Source organism: Mauremys reevesii, linkage group 12, assembly GCF_016161935.1.
Source record: "Mauremys reevesii isolate NIE-2019 linkage group 12, ASM1616193v1, whole genome shotgun sequence".
Taxonomy (NCBI): Eukaryota; Metazoa; Chordata; order Testudines; family Geoemydidae; genus Mauremys; species Mauremys reevesii.
Genome location: NC_052634.1, coordinates 4,058,251 through 4,084,376, shown reverse-complemented (window position 1 = coordinate 4,084,376; position 26,126 = coordinate 4,058,251). Strand labels below are relative to the sequence as shown.

Here is a 26,126-nt window from a genome sequence, read left to right as displayed (position 1 = left end):
GAAAGAAAACCTGAAACAGCCTCAAAACAGTGGATGGGAGAAGAGAGGATGCTTCCATTAATTCCACTAGGAGCTAATCATACAGATTTAACCTACCCAGGGGAAGCACCCAGCACACCCTGCTGAGAGGCTCTCCACAAAGTCCTTAGACAGAGACTTGATCAGGTTTCTCTACAGCTCCAAGGCAACCATACAAAAGCCCAGATTGGATCATCCATGCATTAATGACAAGCTGTCTGAGGTCAGGGAGAGAGTCTTCAGTTCAATGACTGATGCTTCCCTTGTAAACAAACATTTATTTACTTGCAAACTGGATGGAAAAGTTGCCTTTGCCACATTTGAGGCAATTTCTTGCTTTGCTTAAGTCTGAGAACAAAAGTGTATTCAGCATGGATATACTGTTGCAACCACTACTCCAGTTCACATATGAATTTGTTTAATTTCTCTGGATACAGGATAACCCAGGAGACTAGGAACCACTATAGATAACTGCTTCTGAATGCTGAATATAGCTTGGAGTGTGATTTCTCTCACTTACTAGTGTGTCTAATAAAAGTTAGCAATACTTAAAAGGAAATCCAAGTAGTTCTTCACTAGATCTGAGTTGGGAGTTTTCTGACAAAATGTTTTTCCATTGGAAAAATCTTCAAAACAGATGCTTCCCAGTTTTGAAGAATCTCTAAATTTAGGGGGTAGGGGGAGGGGAAATTGAGCTTGAAGTTGAAAATTTGGGAATAGCCTAAAGTCCTGCTTCAACACTTCCAAAACGAGCAGTTTGAAATGACTTTTCATTTAGAAATTTTATTTAATTTATACTAAAAAAAGGTTAATTTTTTTAAAGGTCATAATTGAAACAAAACATTTTGATTGACCTGATCTGCATATTTGTGGTTCATGAAAATTTTCAAGGTGTCAACTTTTTGTCCTGATTCAGGACAGGTGTTTTCCGCCCCCCCCCCCAAAAAAAACTCAGTTTCTCATGGGATGTGAAAACTGTTTCCTGCCCTGCTATTTACTACTCAACGCCATCATTTTGAATCATTGTGAATTTCCACCACTGTGGCTCAGGCTAACCTATCCCTGGTCTGGATAACCTACCAAGGTTAACATTTTCAGAAGTCCCATTTTCCAAAACAACTTTGGCACTTAGAGCTTTGGGAAGTTTTACTCTGTCTGTGATGCATCCAGAGCAGGTCTAGCTAGGTACCACTCAGGCTTAGTTACAGAGCTAACTGTGATGGAAAGCAGCTCTTCTTCTCGCGGCTCTGAAAGTCTCTGGATGCCAAGTGCTTCGATTCCTAGAAAAGCAATTACCATGCAGCAGATTACAGAGCTAATAAAATCCCATTACACCATTTCGGAAAGTAAATCTGATCTGGATGCTGCCAATTTATATCAGACGTCCCAGGAAAACACATCCATTACAGTGGGCGTCCTGTAACAGCCCCAAATGTACAGTCTCTATGTGCGTGTAACACGAGGCTATAATATATAACACTAATTAGACATCCGATAACAGAAGGGCTGATAGAAACTACATTAAAATTTCTTTAAAGATGAAGAGATAAACCCCAAGGGAGAAAATGCAGAGTTAATTATGCTGCTACCGTAGCTCTAGTGCAGCTTCCCCTCATGCCAGGCCTAGCACCACAATCACCCTTTGTGCCCAGGCCTGACGCCACCTTCTCCCTGATTCTCAGGTCCTTAGTGGGCCTCCGCCCCTAGGCTGCCCTGGCTGTCCTTGCTCTTGGCCACTACAGCCCTGCCTGACGTTGCGACCAATGTGCAAGCAAGGAAAATGACTCAGGTGCAGGAACAGACTTTCCCCTCCTCTCCAGTTTACATGCCATAAACGGTCACAAGATGAGCCCCATGGCCTTGGGATCTGCTAATGCTTCTGAGCAAGAATCCGGGCTTTAGGCTTTATTAACCTTTGGGATAGTTACTGCCATGACAACCCCACTGAGTTCGGGAATGAGGCAGATGTGAGGATGACAGGAGCAGAATTCAGTGTGCAAGGTGCCAGGGTGGATGACCCTCTCCTCATCTCCAGAGTGGGCCAATGTCAGGATCAGTGGTGCATTGCCTACACACCAACCATCTCCTGCCAGCCTCAAGAGGCAAGGAGGCAGACCGTCCACATGGCCTATGTATTCCTCAGCCTCTGAAGAAGCTGGCAACAATGGGACCCAATTAGTGCCAGCTGAGATGGGTGCTGGATGCATCGCCCCCTCCCCTCATCCCCCTCACCAGACCGGTCACTGTGCGCCATTCCCAAATGAGGCCATCTTGCAGTAGCTACACCCAGGTGTTAGCAATGCCCATCCTCCAATCCAGCTGTGCGTACCACATGGGTTCACCTTCAGCAAGGCAGCATCCGCAGCGTGGGGCATGGTCCCTGGCTCTGCTACAGCAGTGCTGCTCGTGCTTTTTATTATCCAGATTCAATAACAGCAAACAGCTCCAAGCTGTCTGCACTCCCCAGGAGGGGACTTGCAGTCCTCTAACAGAGCCGAGAAATCAAATTAGCCCTGGCTTTGCACTCTCTTTCCCTGACACAACTCCTGGCAGCCGAGGGGGAGTTCATCAGGGCCCCGCACTAATTCTTATCTTGTTTAAGTGACTCCACGCTGCCATCTGATGCAATTTGCACCGTGCTGCAGCCAAGGGCTTCAATTCCTGCCTATCTGTTTTGCCATCAGTTCCATTAATAGGAAATTTCTTCAGGGAAAGCTTGACTGCTGTGCCGTCTGCGAGCAAAAAACAAAAACAAAACAAAAACCCAACCCTGGTGATAACTATCATTGCAGGGTCCCGGACTGCTCCCTTCAGTTAAATCATCACAGAGGAGCCCAGTTCTTTAATGCTCACCTAGGAGTCCACCTACCAGCATGGCCCTTAATTGAAAAAACTTTATCAACACCAAAAAACGCACAAGAGCGTTAAAAGGGACATAGTCTTTCACTAAACAATTAACAGACATTCCCATTGTTATTTATCTGCGCCTCAGTTTTAATACTGATTATTTCAGCTGCAGCTATGTCTAGAGGCCCCACCTGCAGTGCAGCTGCCGACCCTTGCAATTTTCCTGCAAGCCTCATGATATTTGGGGCTTCTCAAAGTTCCAGCCCCTAGGGTCCTCTTTTGGAGGAGAAGGTCAGCTTTCTTTTCAAATAGTTTCTATCCCTCATGCTTAAGAAAAAAATTTCACCTCATAGTGAAAAAAATAAACCCTAAAAAGTAAAAAACAAAAAGAAGAAAACAAACATTTTTGGCCAAAAAAATCATGAGATTTTTCAATCTTATGATTTTTGAGGCCTGACTCATGATTTTGGATGCTTCGGGTTGGCAAGTCCATGACTGTGGTTCCTGGGTGTAAAATAAAGACCCAGAGAGAACACTAGCTGTACTTAACAAATGGAATACTTGACTAGCTGCCATAGCTCCCCTAAGCTAGCCTATAAACACAATCAAACTATCCTAGGAACATTCAAGTGATCGTTTTGCTCTTCAAATTTTGTTTGCCTCTGGGGAATTAACTGCATGGCACCCTTCAGAGTTCGTTTGTTTGGTGCATATTATTTATTTGCCATTTGGCTTTGTGAAGGGAATTTTTTTAACAAACATATCCAGTTTCGTTGATCATTACATGCCACACTGCAGGTTGTGACATCACACATCAACTCTCGTGCTTTGCTGTTCGGAAGCGGTGGTTCAGCTTTGTTCTGTTGTGCAAACGGCTCAGAAACCCACAAGTCATGTGGGAGAAGCAGCTGAACAGAAAGCTCTCAGTGCGAAGTGGTGGCCAAAAAAGGGCTAACATGATACCACGCATTAGCCCTTTTGGATACTGCATCGCACTGAGCGCTTATGTTCCCCTTCGATGCATAAACAGGAGAATCTCAACAAGTAGAAGAGAGGTTATTTTACCTGTATATTTCATAGTGGTGCAACCGCTGCTGGAGTCCTGTGTCCAGTTCTGGTATCCACAATTTAAGAAGGATGTTGATAAATTGGAGAGAGGTCAAAGAAAAGCCACCATTAGAAAACTTGCTTTATAGTGACAGACTCAAGGAGCTCAGTCTATTTAGCTCAACAAAGAGAAGGTTAAAGGGTAACTTGATGACAGTCTACAAGTATCTACTTGGGGAACAACTATTTAAGAAGCGCTCTTCAATCTAGCTTAGAAAGGTAGAACATGATCCATTGGCTGGAAGTTGAAGCTAGACCAATTTGGACTGGAAATAAGGTGTAGATTTTTAACGGTCATAGTTTAGCAATAGTTATGGTGGATTCTCCATCAATCACTGGAAATGGTTAAATCAGGACGGGATGTTTTCTTAAAAGCTCAGCTCTAGGAATTATTTTGAGCAAGTCCTAAGGCCCATGTTACACGGGAGGTCAGACTAGATGATCCCAGTGGTCCCTTCTGGCCTTAGAATCTAAGAATAAACCTCTGAGTTACATAAGAGCAGGGAAATAGAGGCAGACGGGTATTAAGAGCAATGGACAGGATGGGGGAGATGTTTTCAGCTTTAGTTTGAAATGCAACAAAGGGCCTGATTGTGTCCTCACTTACACCAGTGTAAATCAGGAGTAAGTCACACCACTGAAGTCACTGGAGTTATACAGGTGCCAAGCCCAAGGATTTTAATGAGTCCTTAAACCTGTATGAATTTGTTTTACTCGAAAACTTCCTCTTTTCTCTAAAGGAAAAATTAAATTTAAAAAGTAATCAGAAAGTTGTAATATTCTAGACACTCGCCCAACCATACACATGTCTACACTTTCTTCCATATATGCCTGAATAGAGACATCCAAATTCATTGTGGGCTAAGCAGACCAAACTCCACAGCAATCAAGTCAGCTGCATCAATTTAGCCAGGTAAACTGAACAGACAGTGTGAAATCAACCCTTAGTGACCACACATCAGTTGCCTAGAGGTGGCTCCTTATTTGAAGGCTGATCAAAACTGGGTGGGTAACCTTTAAAGTAGCTGTGCTCTCGTATTGGCCATGTGATCATTGTGTGGCTGTAATATATACGTTACAGCAGTTTAATACATCTTGCTGCAGGAAACCTCACTCTCTTTTCATTCAACACACTAGCAGAGAGATAGTTAACATTATTCATCCCCATTAAATTCCAATCTCAAATCGGAGGGTTTTGTCTTCAGCAAAGATGAGACATTTAAAACAAATTATAGAAAACCCATCACCATCAATTCTATCTGAAACGGCTTTTAGCCAGGTCTCAGGTAACAAATTGCCTCCCTGGTTAACCTCATGCAGACATGCCAGTGCCCTCCCTGACTGGGGAGAGACTAAGAGGCACTGTGCATTTGTCCTGTGTGACATCAGTCCGGGTGGGTAGGTTCTGTTTTTATCCTCCCAGTCTGAAATTTGAGGCAGCAGAGGAGTCTGATTCCAAGATTAATTAGGCATTTTCAAAAACCTGACCTTTGTGGGGAAAGCGAGCAAAGGGTGTACCTGCTGCCCTGATTAGGTTCCTGTTAATCGGCAGAGGGAAGGATAGAAGGGGGAGCCGGGGGGAGTAGAAAAGGCGAGCCAGCGGAGGAGAACCAGAAAACTCAGTCCTACGTGTGGAATCATTGTGAAGAGGAACTAAGAAAGACTGCGACCCTCTGGATCAGAGCCATGACACCCTCTGCTCTTTGGGCATTTCTTGCTCTGCTGCTGTTCACTTTTATGTTTCAAAGTGAAGGTAAGGAAACTTATGGGAAAGTTGCGGGACGGGGAAGGGGTTCTTGTAGGTGTTGAGAGACGGGTAGAAGTATTTTAATACAAACCTGGTGACTTCATTTGGCATATTTCATGCACAGGATTTTTTTTTTTAAATGGACACCCATGGTATCACAAACACTCTGTACAGCCTGACTAAGGGGAAAACCCACAACAGGTTATGGAAAGTGTTCTGGGATTTTGCATGTTCAAAAGAGTGTCAGAAATGCAGGTCAAGCTCTGGAGTAGAGAAATAAGCTCTAGCCTTTGTGACAGGCTAACCGAGTATTTTAGTACTGCTCAATTTTAGACTCAATCATAAAAGGCTGCAGAGTTGAAAAGTTTAAGCTTGTTTAGTCAGAAAGGATTAAAAATAAAAAGAGAGAGAGAGCGCGCGAGAGAGAACATAGTGATTTATATATCAATTTGGAACCTGTTGCCCAAACACTTGAGCTTGGTAAATAGATTTCCCCACTAACGCTTTGTTTTTCAAAATGCAGGACTAAATATTTTTGGATGACAATTAACAGAACAGATGATGGGTTTGTTTTCCATGCTCCTACTTCCAAGCAGTGCAGACTCTCTCATAACTGTCCGTTATTAATTAGGAATAATTTTTTATTGTTTTTGCACTTTCCTGAGCAAGGGAAGCAATATTCTGGTACCAATGCAGCTGTAAGGATTCAAAGCAAGGGTATGTCTGGGATTTCCTTTGAAGGCAGGTTGGAAACGGTCTTTCATTTCTGGCCCCCAAAACTTTTGCAATAGTTTATCATTAGAGTGAGGATGCAAAAAAGAGGAAAGGAAGGAATTGCTGACATGAGTAAACAATGATAAAAGCAGGGAGGAAAGGGCCAGATCCTCAGCTGGTGTAAATCAGTGTAGCTCCATAGAAGTAGGTGGCCCACGCTGATTTATACCAGCTGAGTTTCTGGTCCAAATCTATTTAATGGGGGTTGGGGAGAGACAGACAAAATGGAAAAGCAAAAATGGCAAGATCAGCTAGGAAGCCACTGCCCTGGAATCAAAATCACCAGGAATCTTCAAGTCACAGCTTGTGGGCACCTATTGGAAGCAGTCTAGCAAGGTCAGCGTCCCACACAGATAGCAGAGGATGCACTAGACAGCTTAATGGTGGCCCCTTCCAGCCCTAATCACTTTATGTTTCACTAATGGGTAGCTCCACTAAAAGCTACTGTCATATCATCTAACCCCCGGCCCCGCTGGCAACCAACATTGTTCATGGTGTTCCTCGCTTTGAAAGTTTGGGAAGCTGCAGCCAGCTCCCTAAGGCACCCGTTCCCCACTGGCATATGCAGGGACCATAGAGTGTTTGAGTAAACTAACTTCAATCAACCAGCAAGAATTTCACACCAACTTTTATGCCTTTTTGCACTCACCAAAAAAAAAAAAACATGCACAAAACGCGGTTCCTGTACAGTGGACCTGCCTCCCCTATGCTCGGAGTCCCCCCTTCCATGTCAGGCAATGCTATTTTCAGTTACATTCCATAGATAATACAGATCCCAGCCTCATCTTAGTGCCAAGTCTAGTTTTAAAATCTGGCTTGAAAATGACGAATAAGCTTTGAGCACTTACCCTCCATCTTCAGTGTGCAGCCCAGCCCATTAGAGATGAGGAGTTGGGCTGTTTTCCCTCCATTCTCTTCTTCTGAGCTCCACTCTCCTTATGTCTGTTACCCAAGCAGTCCTGGTTACCCAAGGAAACACAGAGTTTTAGAAACAACTTCAGCAGAAAGCTTGAGGGAAAAAAAATCACATCAATGGAGCCTGCTTTATACACACCCCAGAGCATTTGCAATGCCTTGTTGTTCATTCTGGGAGTTTGCACCTTCCCCTAAAGCATTTGGAGGCAAGACACATCTGACAATTTCTGTTTTCTCATCCTACAATGAGACAAGCTACTGAAAACTGAATTTTCTCTCAGGATCACAGTGGTAGGACTACCAACATGTGCCAATGAACAATGCAGATCTTCTAGGAAAACTCACCATCTAATAAGCCTGAGTGGGTCTCATTTCTACACACAGGAGACCTATGCATGAAGTCACAATAGAAAACACCTGGAAGGAAAAAAGCTGCTTCTTTGTTTCGAGATTGATGCGAAAAAGTGAGATTTTTCCCACGATACCTAGGCAATGGAGGAAAAAGAAGTGTCCCAGCAATCAGACCTTGGTGTTTCTTTAGAAATCTAATGAACCTGCAAAGGTGCAAGTTTAAGGCTCTTATTCCCGCAGAAAGATTGTGGTTGATTAGTTTTGATTTGATGTGAGTAATTCTGCAACAAAGATCTGTGGTCCAAAACTCTAGTCTAATGAAAAAGGGGGCTGACAAAGGGTTCGCCTCTTCAAAGATGCTACCTGAGGCCAATGCACCACTAACTGAAGGCTTAAGCAGGATGTAAGTAGTGCATAGGGTGTGGGCTGACTTTTCAGCACTGGAGTCACTGTCACCGTAAATGAGAAGTTAGCCCCCAGCCACCTTTACTGGTTCTGTCTCCTAGGGCTTCTGTGTGATCTCTGCATCCTGGCTTCCCTCCCCCTCTGCTGCTCCGGGCAGCTGCCACTGGGAGCTGTCCAGCAACAAGGCTGCTGAAGAGCTGGGCTGGCATCATGTGTTTTCATACCAAAATTGCCTGCAAGAGGTAAAGGCCCAAAGGCGAAACTCCTGATGGCTGGAACTTCCCAGCTTGGCAGGGCTGATCACTCTGGGTATGTCTACACTGCAGCCTGGAACATGCCTCCCAGGCCAAGTAGTCAGACAAGCGCTAGCTCTGCCCAAGCTAAACCTAGCAATGCAGACGTTGCAGCCATCCAAATCCAAGCAGGCCCAGCCTCTTGGGTCTGAGCTTCAATGGCCAGCCCAAGGTGCAGTCCAGGCCACACTGCTATTTTAGCACACCAGCTCTGCTAGCAAGCCTGGGAGGCTCACTCCCAGCTGCAGTGTAGACACACCCTCTGGGACCAGCCAATGTGTGGTGATTTAACACTACAGCAAGTCAGGAATTTGACAAATGGCCTTTTTTTTTTTAATATGAAAAAGCCAAGTTATCTAAACCAAAAGTGTTAGTGAAAACTCCCGATGTGAAATAGAAAGCTTTGAACTTGTCAAAGTATTTTGTTTTGACATTTTTGCAACAAAAAAATTTCAATTCTCTGGGTCAAAACAACTTTTCATTTCCAAATTTAAGCAAATTAGATTGGGAAAAAGTTGAAATAACGAAAAACAATTCAAAAATCAAAGTGTTTCAGAATGATTGCTGTTAAACTCCTTGACTCACCTCAACATTTGAGGGAGAAGGAGGTTGATTTGGGATTTTGATTTTTCACCCCCATTCAGGATGAAAGAAAAAAAAATCAAATTCTGAACTATCATCAGGATGGGAAATCATTTCCCACACAGTTTTTTTTCCTTTCTCTTACACACACACACCCACCCCTGGCAAGACTAGGTTACCTACTGAGGTGTCTGAATTCTACCTAATTCTTTCTTCTTCTGAGCTTACCCAGAGCTACCATGAAGAACTGCTCTGTGGAGCTCGAAAGCTGGTCTCTTTCACCACAGAAGTTGGCCCAATAAAAGAGATTGCCTCACCCACCTTGTCTATATCCTGAGACCAACAAGGCTACAACAACCCTGCAAATGCAGTTTGGCAGCGCAAGCCCCAAAAGCAAACCTTTGTGAGCCAACTAAGATCGGCTGCACCATTAAGGGCCACTTGGAAGAGAATGCGACAGAGTCTACAGCACAACTACCCAACAGCCTGTTTTCCTTCGGCAGCTCTCCTTTGTTTTCCTCACCCCCATCACATCCTCTTTGGTCTTCTATGGACCTGGCTGGGGCTCGCAAGCCCAGCTAACTTGGCGGCATTATAGCTCCTATGTAAAGCTTTTTTGTTTTTTTAAAGAAAGATGAAAGGCCCCTTCGTAGGCAGCTTTCCCCAAGTTCCTGCAGATCTATTCCAATTAGCTCCTTTTATTACATGTGAATTGTGCTCTGGTGTTAGACAGTCATGTCTGCAGGCTGAGCTGCAAACTGGGTTCTGTGGCTTTGACTTGACGTGCACTTCACAAGTTGCCTTGCAAACAGGAGCACTGCGTGGGGGCAATCACAGCATTAATGCAGAGAGCTTGCAGGACTGTTAGAAGCCTGACTTTCAAGATACCAACACGTCTAAGTATTAACAAAGTGAGCACAACTCTGTTGAAAGGTTCCAAACTGATGGCGCGGGTAAGTGGGAACTTGATCCCCTATCTCCAGGACAGGTACAGCACAGGCAGTGGCAGAATAACCTTTTCTCACACTCCCTATCCCTCACCAGTTACCCTTGCTGCATTTGGGGTGGGAGAAAGGAAGCAAGGATTATTGTCCCCATTTTACAGATAGAAAACAGACACAAATTAAGTGATTTGCCTGCATCACACAGGGATTCTGTGGTGGGGGGGAGAACTTGAAGCCAGATTTCCGGAATTCCCAGACCAGCGCTTTAACCACAACACCGTCCTTGCTCGTCAACTTTCTGCTGCAATATTTGAAAAAGCTTTCCCTTGGCAGGAACAAACCAACCAAGCCACGCTTCCTTAAACACAGCCTTCTGTTGCAGGCCAGTGCCTGGAAATTCACTCTCTCTCTCTATCCCTGCCCCCGCCCCATTGCCAGACTCTTCCTGGGGGTTTGATGGGAATGTTGCGACTGATTGGTGTGAAGACTCCATCCAGGGAGCAGTGTTCATTACTACCCTGCTAAGGCATGAAATCACAGCTATCACAACTTGTGATGGGCCCCTCATTCATTTTTTAATCACACCAGCTCTGCTAACACTTACTAGGCAGAGAGAGCTACAATCCACAGCCCCTTTCCTTTTGTCAGTTCAACACAGAAGGAGAGGAGGAGCCCAGCTAGCATGTTTGCTGAGCAGTAATGAAAGCCAGGATGCTGTGTGGAAATGGCTTGCAGAAAATCTAGGCTCCTAGGGTTTTATGAGGCACCACTGGAGTCAAATGCAAGGCTCCCATTGACTTCAGTGGTGCCAGAGCAAGACCTTAAACCACTCCCACATCACAGCTGATTATGGGGGCAGCCAAGGAGGGAGAAACTGGCCAAGCAGTGGATATTTGACCAATATCCAAGCAAACCAGCTGCTCTGCTTTTGCTTTCCAAGAAAAAGTCTGGCTGCAAAAACTTTGGCCAAGACCACTTGGAAGCTTTCACAATGTATGAAACTTTCAGAACTTGATCCAAAGTCAATTAAAGTCCATGCTAAGACTACCATTGACTTCAATGGGCTTTAGATCAGGCCTTCAGTTACATAAATACTCTTTTTTTAATCAGTTAAAAAGGTAAATGAATTAAACATCTTGGTTTCTCTTAACTTCAGCCTCTTCCCCCCTACTCCTGCCCCCTCCACTTCCCTGGGATAATTTTATTTAAAAAAAAAATACTGAGGGAAATTTTAAATATTCCCCGGATGGGAATAGTCTCACCTCTGCCCATTGATCCTTGTCCATGCTGAACCTGGAGATGACAGATCTGGAAGCCAAAGGTCCTTCACACGTCACCTTGCATCCAGCTCCCACAGAGAGCCCAGGGAGAAGGGCTTGGAGCTATCCACGCACTGAGCTAGCAGGCTGGCTTTATGGAAAGAAGATGTACATTAACCATGCGGTCAGTCTTGCTGTAAATCCTGGTAACATAGGCAGCCACCTCCCGAGTGCCCCCTTGTGACCAGAGGTCCCTCTAAGACACCCGGCCTCTGTTTCCCCCTCTTCAGAGCCCTGGAGAAACTCACAGTCCACAGGCCGTTCAAACCATCCCCACAAGGGGGCCTATTTATTTAGTCTTCTGGTACACAATGGACCTCCAGGCCCCAACCCCATTTCAGTGTCTCTCTCCTGATCCAAAACCCCACAGAGCCTTTCAGAAAACCAGAACACAAACTCAGTCTTCATCCCAGTTTCAGCTGGGCACACCTCCACCACCCTAAGCAACTGTCTTTCTGCTCCCAGCACCTCCTGCCTGGAGTTTGTTCTTCTCCACAGTCATTTCCACTTGGGCTATTGCAGTCTTTTCCCTGCTTGGACAGGGTCTCTCCCAGGCCTACCTGCCTGGAGAGCACTCACTCTGCCCTGCTTCTGAGCTTTTCTCCTGCGGACACAGAGCCCGGCAGGAGCTTTCTTACACCCTGCAGCATCTGCAGACATAGCTTCCCCTTCACTGCAACTTCCTGCTCCTTTTGTACTGGAATCACCTGATTCCTCTCAGGTGGGGCTGATCCTATAATCAGGGTTGGCTTTGCTCCAGGCTCTGCAGCCCATGAGGCAGGCCACCCTGTTACACCAGCAATATGCTTTTTGAATGGAAGAAAGCTCAAACCCCTTTGAGTATGTGTGAGGCAGAGAGATGTGCCTGCAGTACCTTGAGCAGCTGGGGGCCAGGCTGTAAGCTGCACGAGTTCAGATTAGTGGAGCTCCCCATCCCACAGCCAGACTGCATTGCAGGGTCTCAAGCCCAGGCCATGTGCCGCGGAGGAGGCAGTTCCACATGGTGAGACAATAAAGTGCTTCTCCGTTCTCTAGTCGACAGGAGCCGCACCGAGCCAGTCCTGGGTGGGAGTCACTCCCGACCTGAGATGACCAGGCAGGCGCTGCACTGAGCTGGTCTTGGCTGGAAGCTACTTCAGCCAGACTGAGCCATGATTTGCTGGGAGTCTGCTTCCCACGAGCCAAGTCGCTTTGCATAGATTGTGCAGCAGCAGAGAGAGGGAGGGAGGGAATGGGGAAGGTGATGCACTGAGCGGGTTCATGCCCAGAAATGAGTCCAGGGAAATGTGATTTTTTTCCCCCCCTTAGCTGCTCGGAAAGGGAACAGGACTTTGAACTCTGCCAAGCCAGCCCTGCTCCAGCTGTCTGACTACCTGCTGACTCATTACAGAAAGGGTGTCCGGCCAGTTCAGGACTGGAGAAGGACAACCAACGTAGCCATTGATGTCATGGTATATGCCATTCTCAGCGTGGTAAGTCCTCTGCTTTGCCACGGAGCCCAGCAGGCCTAACATCTCTGGGGCTGAGGAGTGGGGGTAGGTACCTCTGAGCCTAGGGAGGGTTCATATGTCACTAAGTTTTTCCACATCCAGGATGAAGTGAGGAGAGACATCCTGTTTAGGTAAACTAGGGCAAATCACTTGGAGCCATGTCTTCAAGTGCTCAGAAACCATTTAGGCACCTAATTAAGGGTGAGATTTCCAAAGTGCTCAGCACCCAACATGCTGAGATGATTTGGAAACCTGGCTCTGTGTATAATTTAATAATATTCAATGCACCGTCCCAGAAAGGCTTGACCACAGACTAGGCTGAGTTGCTACAAGAAGCCATCCACCCCCCGCCCTTACTCCTAACTGAAAGAAGTTTGCTTTAAAATGTGCTGGATCAGTGACTGTATCTGAAGGCTCCTCTGCCAACAGAGCAGTTAGAGGACAGTCAGGCCTTCTGGTGCGGAAAGCTGAAGAACTTAAGAAGGTCCATCAGTGTCCCAAAGGAGCTGCAATCAGAGGAACCTTTGCTTGTTATTTTGCCGTCTCCTCACCTTCTCCTCTTGTGTTCTTGCCAATTGAGCCCCACTGACATCTGGAACCTGCTGATCATTTGTATCCAAACCCTTCCTGATAACTCTGGGCCCTCTGCATTAACAACAGCTGATGTCAATATCAGTAACCCCTGAGCTGTAAAATGCCCTTTGCCAATTTCACTTTTGCTTTTTATTTCCAACAGGATGAAAAAAATCAGGTGCTGACAACCTACATCTGGTACAGGCAGGTGAGTAGCGGGAATACTCCCAGCTTTAGGAAGCTCTGAAGCAATGGTTTTCTCTTCCATTCTCCTTTGGTAGGACTTTCCCAGGTCCTTTCCACAGTTAGTAGCTTTTATCTCTGCAGCAGCAGCACCCACAGAACATGGCAATTTCTCAGGACGCTGGCCTGGTGCTGGCCTGGGGGGGACTTTTTATTGGAGATTGTCAACACCTCTGTGAAGGGAGGCATGTTGCCTGCTTCGCCGAAGGAAACTCAGGCACGTCTGCTGCTCAAGCAGCCGTCACTTGACAAGGACAATCTGGCCAGCTACCGACTTGTATTCCAACTTCCATTTTCCGCATGGGGAGGAGGGAGGTTACTCCAACTCCCACGGCTCCGGGATAGAAGGAGAGCAGTGGGACATTGAAATCAGTGGGGAATCTCCCTTGGCATCCACATGAGAGTTCTCACTTTCTTTTCACCCAGAGCTCCCCGAGCACACCATCCTTTTCTCTTTGGCGATGCATTTGCCTGGATGAGAGAGCCCTATGAGCTCCTGCTAGTTATCAGCTAACCTAATTCATCCCAAAATGAGCAATGCAGCCAAATGAATAGCTGGGACACGGATATGTCTCCAGAAGATTAAAACTGTGCACAGACTTGCTCCAAGACCAAGATGACATCCCCTTATGCAGTGTGTAGCCAACACGTAAAACCCAGCACCCTCTGGAAAGCAGAGAGACCGGTGGTTGAGAGTGTGTGCACATGGATGATAATGTCCTAGCTTAGCGCAGCGAGGTCAAAACCATCAGAGGATAACAAGTAGCATGTGGGGCACAGAGCTATAGGATTAGAGGGGAAGGGTGAATGCTTTAAGCTTTGTACAGTTGGGCAAGTACAGTAATTGGGAAGACAGACTTTGCTTTGTATCTAATATTCTGCCAGAGGTGGGGAACCGGCCTGGAATTGATCCTGCTGCCTAAGTCCCCTCTTATCTCACTTCTGCAGCACTGGATCGACGAGTTTCTCAGGTGGAATCCAGAGGACTTTGATAACATCACGCAGATGTCCCTCCCCACCCAGAGCATCTGGGTACCAGACATCCTCATCAATGAGTTGTAAGTGCAGCAAAGTTCTCGGGCAACAGCCCTTGGGGCCTGGAGATTTAACTCTCTCCCTCCTCCCCCGCAAGTTCACATCCCACTTTGTATTCCCAGCACTGCTGCTGGCGTGCACAGAGCTGGCAATATCCCCGCGTACCGTACACTGCAGATGGGAATAGCTCAGGAGTTGGGACATTTCCAATGCTGGCTGACTATAAATGTTCATAATTACCCTTGCTGCATTTGGGGTGGAATTCAGATATTCAGAGGAAGGTTTTGTACAGGAAACACAATGCAGGGGCAGCTGCAGAACTGCCAACCCTTCCTCGGGAAAGAAATCTATTGTTCTTAACCATTTCTATTCTGCTAGGATTTCAGGAGCTTCCATGATCTCAGGCACTTGCCACCCTTTAAAAACTTTACAGCTTTGCTATGTGCAGTGTGATAACTTCAGTGAGGCGTTCCCGGTACTAATCAGAGGGAGTGTGTCCATACAGAGAGTCCTACGGTAATGCTAACAAGATGCAACGGTGTAGGCCTGTGTGCAAGCTCACCAGCCAGGGAAGTTTAAGAAAAAAGAAAAAGCCCCAGTTAAAGTCATTTTCTTCAAGGCTTACTGTGTTTCCAAACACATGACACAAAACCAGAACAAATCAACCCCCAACTATCAGCTCACCAGCCCCTCCGAGGCCTTTCCAACCCCAGCCAGCTGGGAGGACCCAGGACACAGCTTTTCTCTAGGATATTCTAGGAAGTGGCACCACTTCCTTCCTTCCTTCCATAACCATGGGACAGACACAAACCCAGTAACCCCATACACGTCAGAGAGCCTGGTCACCAAAGGTAACCATTGTACAGGTCTGTCCTTTGAACGTTAAGGAGTCCGCCATAGTTTACTGTGTTTCCTAGAAGTATTTGTATTAGAGCCCCAGCTGAGATCGAGGCCCCGCAGTGCTGGGTGCTGTACGTACAGGTAGTAACAGAAAGCCCTGCCCTGCAGAGCTAACAGTCGAAATAGACCAGTCACCTATTGAGAGAGGCATCGGCACTATAGCTTGGCTGAGTGGGGGTGATGCTGGTAACGGAAGATGGGGGATGACCGGTTGCGGGAGGGGTTAAGGTGGGAAAGAAGAGATGGGTCCACAGAGCTGGAGTGTCAATAAACCTGCAGGTTTCTTTGGGGAAAGGATAGGATGGGCTGCTTGGCTCCTTGGATAGATTCCTGGGCAGGACTCAACTGGCAGCACAGGCTCTAAACAGAGACCTCTGCATGGCTTCAGGCTGCTGTACAGCCCAAGCTTTGCTGACTTCAGACTGCCCAGTACCCTGCCAGGAACCCGAGGGTCACATCTAGCAGGTATCACAGCTGCTACCATTCCTAACAGAGACACTCCCAGCTGTCCTGGCTAGCTGGGCTCAAGGTGCTCCCAGCCACTGCAGTTCACCGGCATTTCACCGTGGTAGAAAAGAGCCACAGGGCTCCACCTTGTGTGTTTGGTTTTGTTTTGTTTTGACGGGGACGTTTCCATTCTTTGTGCCTTTCAGTGTGGACGTGGGCAAGTCCCCGGACATCCCATACGTCTACGTCCGCCACCACGGGGAGGTCCAGAACCTCAAGCCGATCCAGGTGGTAACTGCCTGCAGCCTGGACATCTACAACTTCCCCTTCGACGTGCAGAACTGCTCGCTCACCTTCACCAGCTGGCTGCACAACAGTATGTGACGGGTGGCACTGCCTTCCCCGCTGCACCCTGCCCTCCAGGTGCCTGGGAAGGGAGGGATCAGGCCAGCTAAGAAAGCCTCCAGCTGTGTGGGGAGTCAATATGACCTGGTCTGGGACTCCATAGTGCTCAGCCACTTGGCGGGTCTGTTTCAATCCCAGTGGACATTGCAAAAGGCATAAAATGGCCCTCTTACCAGCAGGGAGAGCAAGGAGTGAGCTGGCTGGGGTCCCTGGGTCAGCGCTAGGGCTCATTGGCACAGGCAGCCTGGGGTTAGCTTGTATTGCTGTTGCCTCCAGCCCATGGGCACCCAAGAGCGGGGTAAGAGCTAGCGGGGTGGAAGGTGGCATGGAGCAATCAGAGTCTCTGGGAGCACGCTGGCTCAGTGCAGGCTATGCCTCACCCCCTAAACAGCCCTAGTAAAGAGGGAACACATGTAGGCCAATCCGTCCTTGAGAACAACGAGAGAAGAGGAATGTGGCCTGGAAGGGAGGAGTGTGAAGCTACCAGATCTCATAGGGTGGCTGTGGGCATGGAGCACACCAGCAATTTTGGGGGACGATGCCCCTTCCCCTCAGGCCCCCAGCCCTGATGCCCACCTCTCTTCCGCCCCACAGTCCGCGACATCAACATCTCGCTGTGGCGGCAGCCAGAGCTGGTGAAATTTGACAAGAGCGTCTTCATGAACCAGGGAGAGTGGGAGCTTCTCTACGTACTCAGCCAGTTCCGGGAGTTCAGCGTGGAGGGAAGCGACAGCTACGCCGAGATGAAGTTCTATGTAAGGCCCCTCCCCTGGTCGGGCGTGGAGTGGGGGAGGGGAGAACAGAGTGAGCGTGGGGTGGGGATGGGAAGCACCAAGATGCAGACGGCAAATGGTGCCATTTTCTTTCTACTTGTGCAATTGATCTCCTGGCTCTAAAGTGTGCAGAGGGGTTGTTAAGCAAACCCCACAGTATGTGCCGAGCTGCATACTATGGTGGGGATAGCAAGGACTGTTGCAACACAAGGTGCAGCACATCACCCATGCAAGGGGACAGGGCTCCCAGCCTAGGTCCACTCCAGTGCAGCTCACACTAATGGGAGGCAAATGAGGTCACTCAGCATGGCTCCTACCTGATGGCTGGCTCCCCACAGCAAACGAGGAGGGCAGCCGCAGAGAGGAACACGTCAAGGCTGATTCTGTATGTGCCTGAGGAGCACAGCAGCCACTCAGCCAGGTGGGCTCCTCCTGACAGGGATCTCTGCACACTCCCCCACCCACTCTTGTGCTGGCAGGTGGTCATCCGGAGACGCCCCCTCTTCTACGCCGTCAGCCTGCTGCTCCCCAGCGTCTTCCTGATGGTCATGGACATCGTGGGGTTCTACCTGCCTCCCGACAGCGGGGAGAGGGTCTCCTTCAAGATCACCCTCCTGCTGGGCTACTCCGTCTTCCTGATCATCGTGTCCGACACGCTGCCCGCCACTGCCATTGGGACCCCACTGATAGGTACGATAGCGCCCGTCACCGTGGTTACCTAGGTGCGCACACATCCCCGGTTGAAATCCAGCATTGGTCTCCCTCACGGAGTCGAGCCAAGAAGGAGCTGGGTGATGATAGTGTGGGGTAGATGAACTATATGGCCGGAGGAGCTGGTAGGACAGTGCACTGGACAGAAGTGTTGGGGGTGAGTGCTGTGGTTTGGGCATGAGGACCATTAGCAGAGCTGTGGGAGGGAGAAGACCAGAACTAGGATAGCAAGAGATGGGGGCTGTGGGTCAGGGTTGAGGTGTCCTGGCAGAGCTGTGTGGGGTTAGGGACACCAAGGCTGAAGTAGCAAGGTCTACTGAGGGTCAGAATTACAGGGCATCTGCACAGCTCCAGATGCACTCAAGGACTGGAGCAACAAGAGTGGTGCATCAGGACTGAGGGGCATTGTCAGAGCCGGGTGTGGGGCGACTAGGGCAGGAATAGCCAGGATGCTGGTTGGGTCAGGGTGGAAGTGATACGCTGAGCTGCCAGGGGTCCTGGTTCGGCTGGAGCAGGAGTGGGTACAACATGTGAGGAAGACCTAATGTCATTGAAAGACGTGGGTACAGAGAGTTCACCCAGGCCTGGCCTGTGCCATGCCTAGCTCTAGCTGAGAGACTGACCATGGACCATTGCTGCCTTCCCCCGGCAGGTGTCTATTTTGTTGTGTGCATGGCCTTGCTGGTCATCAGCCTGACCGAGACCATCCTGATCGTGCGCCTGGTCCACAAGCAGGACCTGCAGCCTCACGTCCCCGACTGGGTCAAGCACCTGGTGCTGGAACGAGCCACCATCCTGCTCTGCATCCGTGACAGGAAGAAATTCTACCCCAGCAGGACACAGAGTTCAGACATCAGCCGGCACCTGGAGAACAATGACAGCACAGGTACGAGCTGTGGCACTGGGAAAGGGGGGAAGGGCTGCAGGCAGCTGGCACCCTGGCTGCACTTTACTCCCACCACCAAGGGGGAACAAGCTGCATAGGGTTAAAAAGAACTCAGGGCTCACCTGGTGGAGCTGGACCATGGTGCAGCACAGCAAAACATCTGAACCTGCATGATGGGGTCAGTGTTGAGCCCAAATCCTCTCGGGGCTTAAGCCCCAAAACATGAGAGGGGCACCCCACTGCTCTCAGCGGGACCCCAGGGAACAGCTCTGCCCAGGAAGTCCATGGGGCACATGAAGGAGCAATGGAGCAGGATCCCCTTTGGGCCACACAGCTCGTGGACATTGGCCCTATTGCACAGGCTTACAAAGGCACGCCGGCATCGTCACTCCGTGCTGGCCCCGGGGCAAGTGTGCCAGAGCACGACCCCTCTTTGGAGCTCAAGTCCCTTGGCCTAGCACTTAGAGAAAAGGGACACACTGGATTTAACACCCCCCACCCGCCCCCAGAGGCTGTTTGGTCTGGGCCAGACACTGGGGAGGGGGGCTCAGAACCCCACCTCTGGGGTGGTATAATGCCCAGCACAGCCAAGCTCAACAGTGCAGGGCTGGGTCCTCTTAGAGGCTGCTCCTCTCTGTCTTGCTCCTGCAGCCAAGCTGAACCACTATGGCTGTGAGAACCTCCGTGAGTACGAGAGGGTGGCAGGCGCAAGGCCATTGCCGGCACCGCCGGCACAAGGGGAGAGCTCCTCAGTGGTGGCCAGCATCCTGCAGGAAATCTCTGCCATCCGCCAGTTCTTGGAGAAGCGCGACGAGTTCCGCGACATCGCCCGCGAGTGGCTCCAGGTGGGCTATGTGCTGGACGTGCTGCTCTTCCGGGTGTACCTGGTGGCTGTGCTGGCCTATAGCATCACGCTGGGCACCCTCTGGTCCGTCTGGCAGTATGCATGAGCCGTGCTGGCCTGTGCAGGCAAGAGTGACAGAGTGCTCCGCTGCCACGCTTTAAAGGGGTCATTCCCAGCTCCATGGACTCCCCTGTATATTCTAACCACAGAGATCCAGGGCCTAACAGTTCTTCAGCAGCACTGGTGTACCATAGGTTGGGCTCCAAACACCATGGCTGAGAGATGGTTAGAGAGGGATGAACAAGATTTAATTAAATCTGAGTCAACACTAAGCTTAGCCTAACCCCCTCTCCGGCCTCCAATTAACTCCCTTCCCACTCGCATGCCGCACACCTGCTCCCCCAGTCCAGTTCCAGCTCCTCTCTCATTTCCATCAGGATGCAGAGAGCAATGTCCCACCACACAGGCTGGCCTCCCTGTGCATCCCGCCACAGCAGAAGCAGGAGAATATCACGGGAGCCTGAATATGCACAGTTCCCAGGCTCTCACACCACTGAGCTGACCAGAGCCCTTGGAGGGTGACTCAATCCCAGTCCAGACCCAAACAGGGGTGAGGGGGAAGGTTCACACCCATCCATTTATTTATGGGGGGGTAGCTCTCAGCCACTTGACCCCAGCCTGTCCATGCCACTTCAGTGCCTTGCTGGCTCTGAGGGGTGCTTTCCTGACATCTATGGCAATCCATGTGCTTTTTCAGCCCCTTATACCTCTTATCCCAGCTCTTACCATACATTTTAGCAAGCAGGATTTTCTTGTTTGAGTATTTCTTTCAGGCTACGGTGCAGCAAGTAAGTCTCTGTGAAGGTTCAATAGCTGCATGCTGCCAGGAACAGCTGGTAATTTGATGGCATGGCTCTTTTGTAAATAGCATCCCACGTAGTCTAAGTGCTGTGTATGGTGTGTTGTTACCAGTTTCAATGGTCTTACCCAAGAGATCTCAGAAAACTAAATAATAAACTGGATGTTTCAGTCACTAAATTGAAGAGGACAGAGTGTGACTTCATGTAATGGCACGTGGGCGTTGGATAAATCCACTCGGCAAGGTGACCCCAGGAAAGCATGGGAGGATATTTGGAAAATGTCTCCAGCAAGGGCACTCAGCACTGGCCTAACCCTGCTCCCATGGGAGCAGAGAGAGTCCAATGCTGAACACGTTCGCACATCCTGTCCTACATGACTGGCACTGGAGTAAAGTGTGTGCCAGGAGAGTTCAGCACCAGGGACAGAGCCCACAGGAGAAGAGCACGGATTGAAGGCTGGGTGTGGCGGGGAGGAAGGAAGGGCTGTTTAAATGCTTCTCAACTTTGCTGAGGAGACTCTTGCTCCTTCCCTTTAAGCCAAATTAAGGCAGCAGCCCACTGACATGGCGCTGATTGTGTCAGGCTCACACACTGCTGGGCACAGGGATGGGGAGCAGGGACCAATTTTTCATGCACCTAGCCCAGAGGCCTCCTGGTCTAGGACTGGGGTGCCTCAGTGTGACCACAATCTGAATAAGCCCTTGGGCTGGCTGTGGAGGTGCTGGCCATGGGGAGACCACTTGAACGTCACTACTTCCATCTGCTCTGTGCTCCTTGGTCAGCTTATCCCATCAGCTCTCTTTGCCCATTGATTCTGTTGTAGGGCATGAAATCCACATAGCGATGTGCACAGGTGGACGCTGAAGGCCAGGAGTTCAAAGCCACATGGACTGGGGTCAATACTGTGCTGTCACTTCCACCATTCCTGCCCCTCTGCCACCTGGCACGTTGCCCAGTGCTGCCTAATAGCATTGGCACAGCAGAGCCCCAAGTGCACACTTCACACATGTAACCCATGCCACCACAGTGTCACCCCCTCTCCCACCCTCACTAGGGGGATCCTTGGGCTTTATACTAAAGCCTGCATGGCACATGGCCCTGGAGCTCCTACCCCACAAGCACAGACAGTGAAATGACCTGCTTTGGCCACGAAGGAGAGAAGAGCAGAGGTTGGGCGAGATCAGGACCAAGCTGGAGGACACAATACTTAATTCTCATGGATCCAGAAACACTGAGCCTCCTGCAGCCACAGGTCACTTCTGTAGTCCCTGGAGACAGGGCTTTCTATCTACGTGTTGTCTCACAAGGCTGATTCAGAGAGATCTGCCTTCTGCAGCCATAAGGGGTGAGGCTGTGTGGTAGGATGGGGAGTGAGGTGGAGGGGACTAGAAATTCCAGAGGTGACCAAACGGAGGCAAAGCTGGGGCCAATGCAGGAAGAAATGGAGCAAGGTGGGAACAGGGAGCATAGGACCTGCCTCCCATTGTCCCATCCTAGTGCTCTGCATTGTTCACTGACTCCACCTAGCATCTATTATTGCCTGCATAGCTAGCCCAGTTCCTTCCCCTCACTCCGTTCACTTCAGCTGCAGCCCTGTGGGTGCTCTCACTAACTCCATCAGCACAGAATAAAGCACCTGGGCCTGTTTCTGACCCTCTCTTGCCTGCCATTTCATCAGAACCAGCTGCTCACCAGGCTTTGCATGTTCCTTTCCCCTGCCTACCTGTATTGCATGCTTGGCCGACAAAACCCCTTCAGACTCCCACTCTGCTGTAGGGTAGCTGGAAAGCACTAATAGAGTGATGACAGGCTCAGCTTAACAAATCAGAGGGCTGACAGGATCACTCTCCACCTCCTCCGGGGCCAAGGTGCAATGCTGCCCTGGGTTGCGGAGGTAATTCCACTGTGTGCAGCACCAAGGGAGGGAGCTCTGCCAAGACTCCAAAAGACATGAGTCACTAGGGCCCACTCAGATCCATGCACACACTTCTGGGCACGGGGGCAGTAGAAGGAACAAGAATGAATGAGGTCGGGGCCTTTCAGGGTCTGTCAAACTTCCCAGAGTTCCAGGAAGACTGTTGCCATTTGCCCTTGACACAGGGATGTATCAGCTAGGCCCTATGAAGCCTCATACACGGCTCACTCTGCTGGCCACATACCTGAGCCCCCAGAACCATGGCTATCCCCAAAAAGGCTGGAGATGAAAGGAAATGCCTGCTCTTGTTTCCAGAAGCACACTCTAGTTTGTCCTAGCGTTCTAGGCTGAGGAGAATGTGACAAGTATGGCAATTTCCTGCCATATCCTTGGGAGACCTTATTGAAATCCAAGTAAGTATCTTTGGGGTCCATTGTATTAAATGAATGGTTTACGTATTATTGTGGGCCGGGATCCTATGTAACCTCTTAAGGGGGCAGATGTGATAGATGCAAGACCTGGCAGCTCAAAAGGACTATTCTGAACAATGGTCCAGACAAGAACAGAACAGTGTGAAGCAGTTTTCCTCGGGCATCTCTAGGTGGAGGTGAATGCAAATTCCCCAGCCTTTCGAAGCTACGCCCTGGGGAGTGGGCCACTGTCTGCTGATCACCTGATACATGAGTAGCTCCATATGCCTCCGACATTCTTCACCTTGGGCACAAAGCAGAAATCAGAAAGGCAAAGAGTCCTCAGGCAATTGAGCTCCCAGTGCTGCCTGATGCTGTCAGTGCTTCAGGGTCATAGCCGCTGAACACTGCTTGTGGAGAAAGCGCAGTGCTCCTGAAGACACATAGCTCACAACTCTGAGCCATTGTCCGCCAGCCCGGGGGGACCCCTTTTCTAACTAAGACAAGGCCACGGGCCAGATCCTCCTGCCCCCTATCCGTTCCCTTTCTTCCTCACCTGAGCCTGCCACCTTATCCCCCATCCAGTCTCCAGGTCCTCAGAGGTCTCCCCCACGTGCGCATGTAGCTCACTCTGAAGCATCGTGGTCCGTAGGCAGCAGCTGTTCCAGGGGAGCCATGAGAAGCTGCAGTGAGCTGGTCTCAGCTGGGTGTCATCTCCATTTGTGGGATGGCTGCTGGCCTGGCTCCATAGTTTAGGTCACTGAGCACATGGCCTCCTGAAGCCTTCACCTGCAAGAAAACTCAGCCATGAGTGACAGCTGGGGACCGGGGCAGAATGGGTTCTTGGCAGCATGACCTGTGTTAATGTGCTGATGGTCGGTAAGTGGCTGGCTATTGATGAGGTGTCCAGCTAAAGAGTTAGTAAGACACTAAATCAGCCCATTGATCCTGGTGAGATCGATGGTGCTACAGACCTGATCACTGCAACGGGCAATTAACATCCTCTGGAATGAGCTGCCTTCATGTAACATCAAACGCTTCAATGGACAAATCCAATCGGCCCACTGAACCGGGCCCTCCCACCGCAGGGACTACACATCTGCACGGTCTACGTGGATACCCAGAGCGGACATGCGGACCCTGCTCTAGCTCCTTGATGTACAAGGAGACCCCAATCTCCCCCCACAGCTGGGTCTCCCATGGCACTGGGTTGAGTTGGGACTCCAGGGGCTGCATTTGCTACCCTGGGAGAGGAATTTTTATAGATGAACTAGAATAATAGAAATTTTAATCTCCTTCCCCAGCCCCCATTAATTCCTGTTTACTCGGGCACTCACCTCTCCCACTAACCTCCCGCAAACCATGTAAAATGGGAGCAGGGACACATTCCACCCTTCTGGCTCCAGCTTCCTCTCCTCTGTGCAGCAGAGAATTGCCACCTGAGCGAGTGCTTTGGGGACTGGGCAGGAGTCGCCTGGGACTCACCTCACTGGAACATCCCCAGGTGCTGCCTGTCCAGCAAAGCCCACGGCTGTGGGGGACCCTGGAAAGAACCCAAGGAACCATCCTCTAGCCAGTCCCACAATGCTCAGGTTGGATCTTGCGGGGCAGGAATGTTTGGGAGGAGGAGGGGAAGCATGTTTCACCTGCTGCCTTCCAATGCTAAGACCAGCTCTGTGCCAAGCCCCTTGATTGCTCTACGAGAGTAACCCCAAATAATCTTTACTGTGCTTACGCAGACAGCATGTATCCCACTTCGGGGCATCTGGGGCAAGGGATGGAGGGAGTCCAAACCACCCATTATAGGTGCATGTCCATGCAACCAGACAATACAGCTGCAACAAGGAAAGCCAACGACCCCACTGAAGTCAGATGGTGGATGAGCAGATGTCTCCTGGACAGGCTTTAGGCCCCATCCCCACCGCCACCCAAGGCAGCTTACAGGTCTCTGGGGAGCTGCCCCTGTCATGTGGGCTTGGGCTGGGAGGAGAATGCTCACCCACCTTTTAGTAGACACGGGGGTAAAAGAAAGAAAGAAAATGGTGGGAATCATGTCAGTTCTGCTTGGTCTCAGGGCCCCTGGAAGGTGCTAATCCCACTGCAGAGGGCTGACAAATCAGAGCCAGGCCATGCACCTCTCACCCACACCAAGGCCTCTGATACAAGCCCTGCGCACACCTACTCAGGAGGAAGCTGCTGTCCATGCTCAGCTCAAGCTCTCAAAGAACCAAGGCTCAGCCAGAATCCATCCCTGCCCCTCGTGTATCACACGGGAGGGCCATGCCAGGAGCCCGTAGCCATGTGCTACCACCATTCCTGCGTGGGACAAGTCGGCCGAACAAACAGAGGGGCAGGAATCCACCCTTCTTCAGACTGGAGCCAAGGAGCAATGATATCGCTAGCAGGATTACAGCTGCAAAGTGTAATCCATCTTGGTAATCGCTTACTTAGGGAAGGATCTGCTTAGCTGTATGGTGTGGCCAGGTTCACAATCCGAGAGTCTCCGTGCTGGCCTGTGCTCAGAGCGCCTCATCTCCAGACCCAGCAGGCAGGTGTCCATCCTCCTGACTGGCACCAGCTGCCCCCTCGCTGGTAGCCTCAGCAGAAAGGGCAATGGCTGAGTGAGCCACGGAGACTGAACGCCCCTTTGAAGCTAGCACAGGCAGGTGCACTTGTCCCAGCGGGGCTCAAGCTAGCAGGACGTTGCTACACCTGATCTGAGCTTGGTGCCTGGCCCGAGTCTCCACTAGTGCAGCAACAGCCACACTGCTATCTTGAGTCTGCGTCTACCCAGCCGGGTGCCTCGTTCCCAGCTGCAGTGTAGACAAATCCACTGAGGCCAGGGAACAAGGACAGGCAGCTTGGGCTGGACCCTGTGGCCCAACTGCCTGATTCTCACGCTGGTCTCTGAGCGAAGCAGCCTGCCTCCTCTGCTCGTGGGAACCCACACCAAACCCCAGCCTGTGCTCTCCACCTCCAGGGGATTCCCGCTCATTCCAACCACCGGGCTGGGAACTGGCAGGGGGCAGAGAAAGGAGGCAGGCAGAGTATGTGAGGGCACTTGTCAGGGCAAAAGGTGCTGCAAAAGGAGGGGTAAGGAGTTGAGATGGTTCTGTGGGCTCCTGGGGCCCACAGCCCATGCTAGGAGTCCCAGGCTTTCAAGATGGGTCAACAGTGGTGATGGTACCAAGGTGTTTGGAGCTGATCCCAACCATGGCAACCCCTGAGCACAGTGACATTAGGCTCTGCCTTGCCGCTTAAGCAGCAAGCATCCTGTGCGTTTGTTCCCAAGTAGCACTCCCAGAGACACTCACCAACGAGCCCCGTGTGGC

The 26,126-nt window shown here is 50.0% G+C and overlaps 1 protein-coding gene and 1 long non-coding RNA gene across 2 annotated transcripts; one reads left to right on the top strand and one right to left on the bottom strand.

Annotated features, from left to right (window-relative positions):
* Positions 1 to 978: 978 nt before the first annotated feature.
* On the bottom strand, positions 979 to 11,947 carry LOC120375675. The gene is made up of 5 exons (XR_005586680.1): positions 11,771 to 11,947; positions 11,246 to 11,393; positions 7,342 to 7,452; positions 3,931 to 3,979; positions 979 to 1,298 (listed from the first exon to the last, which is right to left on the bottom strand). It is a non-coding gene; the product is annotated as an uncharacterized LOC120375675 (long non-coding RNA).
* Positions 11,948 to 12,105: 158 nt separating this feature from the next.
* On the top strand, positions 12,106 to 19,715 carry HTR3A (5-hydroxytryptamine receptor 3A). The gene is made up of 9 exons (XM_039496917.1): positions 12,106 to 12,142; positions 12,611 to 12,774; positions 13,529 to 13,573; positions 14,557 to 14,666; positions 16,197 to 16,366; positions 16,990 to 17,150; positions 17,648 to 17,858; positions 18,532 to 18,765; positions 19,417 to 19,715. Exons 1-9 carry the CDS (start codon positions 12,106 to 12,108, stop codon positions 19,713 to 19,715), a joined length of 1,431 nt encoding a protein of 476 aa, XP_039352851.1.
* The last annotated feature ends 6,411 nt before the right edge of the window (positions 19,716 to 26,126 follow it).